Source organism: Strongylocentrotus purpuratus, unplaced genomic scaffold (genome assembly GCF_000002235.5).
Source record: "Strongylocentrotus purpuratus isolate Spur 01 unplaced genomic scaffold, Spur_5.0 spur5_scaffold_19, whole genome shotgun sequence".
Classification (NCBI taxonomy): domain Eukaryota; kingdom Metazoa; phylum Echinodermata; class Echinoidea; order Camarodonta; family Strongylocentrotidae; genus Strongylocentrotus; species Strongylocentrotus purpuratus.
Genome location: NW_022145604.1, coordinates 1,010,611 through 1,012,782, shown reverse-complemented (window position 1 = coordinate 1,012,782; position 2,172 = coordinate 1,010,611). Strand labels below are relative to the sequence as shown.

The following is a 2,172-nucleotide window of genomic DNA, read 5'->3' as shown; positions in this document are numbered from 1 at the left end:
TGCAGTATAGTATACGAGTGAAAAAGCACACAAAATGATGTCATTACAAAACACACAAGAACATGAAATCAGATCGGACGTTGCGAAGTAAAATTTGATTTAATGGCCTGGCGAGATGGTTTTCTTTAATATATGGCTTATTTTAAATACAGATATACTACAGCATCACCGTCACTATTCACATTGAGTTAAACACACGAAATAACAGAAGGTGAGAACGAAAGAAAAAACATAAATGGAAACTATTAAGCTCCTGCCTAAAATCCTATTATCCTGTTGTATTAGTGTATTATGTTATGTAAACGTATATTTCCAATAAAGAATGAATATATTAGGAGGTGCTAAAGTTGGGCGTAAGAATATAAAACATATTATGTTATCAAGTGCTGAAGTTAGACGTAAGAACATCGCGTCAGTCTGCTCATTTTCCAATATCAGATACCATGACAATAAAGAATAATTACAATTTTCCCTTGTATTTCTTTCCATATCGGTATGTATGGTATTGTTCTTTTGTACGAGATCTCACACTGCGGACATTCCCTATGAAATTTAGCCAATATTTTCCTGTTTAAAAAAAATGCTGATCATAATCTTTATCCACCAGCCCATTATTTGCTACTGAATTGTGAGTTCTGTTACTGAAACAATCAGCTATATAGCAATAATGGGAGAGAAAGTAGAAACATTTACAAGTTGCACATGACTTTTGTATAGGCCAACAGATCACTATTTGGAAAGTTCTATACTACGTATATACAGATTTTGTCTTCTTCTACACAATTCACATGCCTCCAGAAACTGTTGCAGCAGTCACCGAGTTATCCTTGAATTTATTAACACCGCATCGTTTAACCCCGAACAATTTCCTCAAACCCCTCTGAAACTTGTGGTACTTGAAAGTATAAATGAACGGATTTACACACATGTTCATAAAAGCGAGGTAAACAGTAAAGTAGAACAAGTGTCCATCAAAATTGAGCTCTCCTCCTAAATTGAAATAGAGATAGATAAGCGTATTGGGCGTCAAACAGATAGCGTAGGTAATGCTGACCACTAGAAGGGTTTTGATGACATTCTTTCGGGCTTTTATGCGGTAGTTTGTTTGCTGTGTTGGTTGATCTGGGTTGCCCGAGCGGTTAGGGTCCGGGGGACAAGTCGGGATATCCTCCACCCGTTGCCGAAGTGCCTTTGCGATGCTGATATAAACAAAGGCCATGATAGCTAGCGGAATGATGAACTGGATCGTACAGGAGATAACACCTAGGAAAGCTTGTACGAAAAAGCTATCATACTGAATGATGCATTGACCGTCCGAGTACCTATTCACAGCCGCCCAGTAGGTCTCGTATCCGAACCCCAACAGCCAGGGTATGCAGACCATAGCCGAAGCGCGGCTGTAACTGAACATCCTGCGGTAGCTAATGGGGTGCACAACCGCGAAGTACCGCTCTACGGTAACCATGACGAGGTTAAACGTCGAGGTGATCAACGTCCCCCAGAAGACGTATCCCGAGTTCCATACCGAACAGACGAACACCGCGGCCCATTCCTGCGACGGAAGAGATGGACGCGGTGCCACGTACGATGCCAAGAGGAGGACTGAAGTCACCATGTCGATCACGGACTGGTTCACGATGAAAAGGTTGGTGACGGTACGAAGCTCACGTGTCCCAATCATGACTACGAGGACCAGACCATTCCCGATGATCCCTACGGTCCCTAGGAAGCCGTAGATCGTCCTCAGGACCACCTCGGATACTCCTGTATCAACTTCATCAGGAACGTCTCCTGAAGTGTTCTGCATTTTGAGCCTCGGTGTACCAGCGACAAATCCAACAAATTCACTTTCCTAATACTGCAGTGACAATGTTGTATGGCAGATACCTGCTTGTTTATTCGGTGATATTCAGTTTAATTTAGAAGCAAAAAATGCAACAGCATCAACAAAATGTGTTTCCCTCCAGAATTGTTTACGGGGATGATACTACATCGGCTTATTTTCTTTTTGTGAATTAATCGAGATGACAGTATCGGTTCTAGCGTCGACAGCTGAATATAATGCTATGTAAATGGTGAATAACAAGACGAGAGCTATCGTCGTTATTGCTTTGAATGGATACAGCAGCGACTAAAAGGCTTCATCCGCTATGTGTCATGACAGATCACTTT

The 2,172-nt window shown here is 41.7% G+C and overlaps 1 protein-coding gene across 1 annotated transcript; it reads right to left on the bottom strand.

Annotated features, from left to right (window-relative positions):
* Positions 1 to 784: 784 nt before the first annotated feature.
* LOC757332 (beta-1 adrenergic receptor-like) lies at positions 785 to 1,807 on the bottom strand. The gene has a single exon (XM_001197866.1). It carries the CDS (start codon positions 1,805 to 1,807, stop codon positions 785 to 787), a length of 1,023 nt encoding a protein of 340 aa, XP_001197866.1.
* Positions 1,808 to 2,172: the final 365 nt, after the last annotated feature.

Bases quoted from the DNA above. Each gene is read 5' to 3' on its own strand.
- LOC757332 (XM_001197866.1), bottom strand. From the start codon at position 1,807: ATGCAGAACACTTCAGGAGACGTTCCTGATGAAGTTGATACAGGAGTA.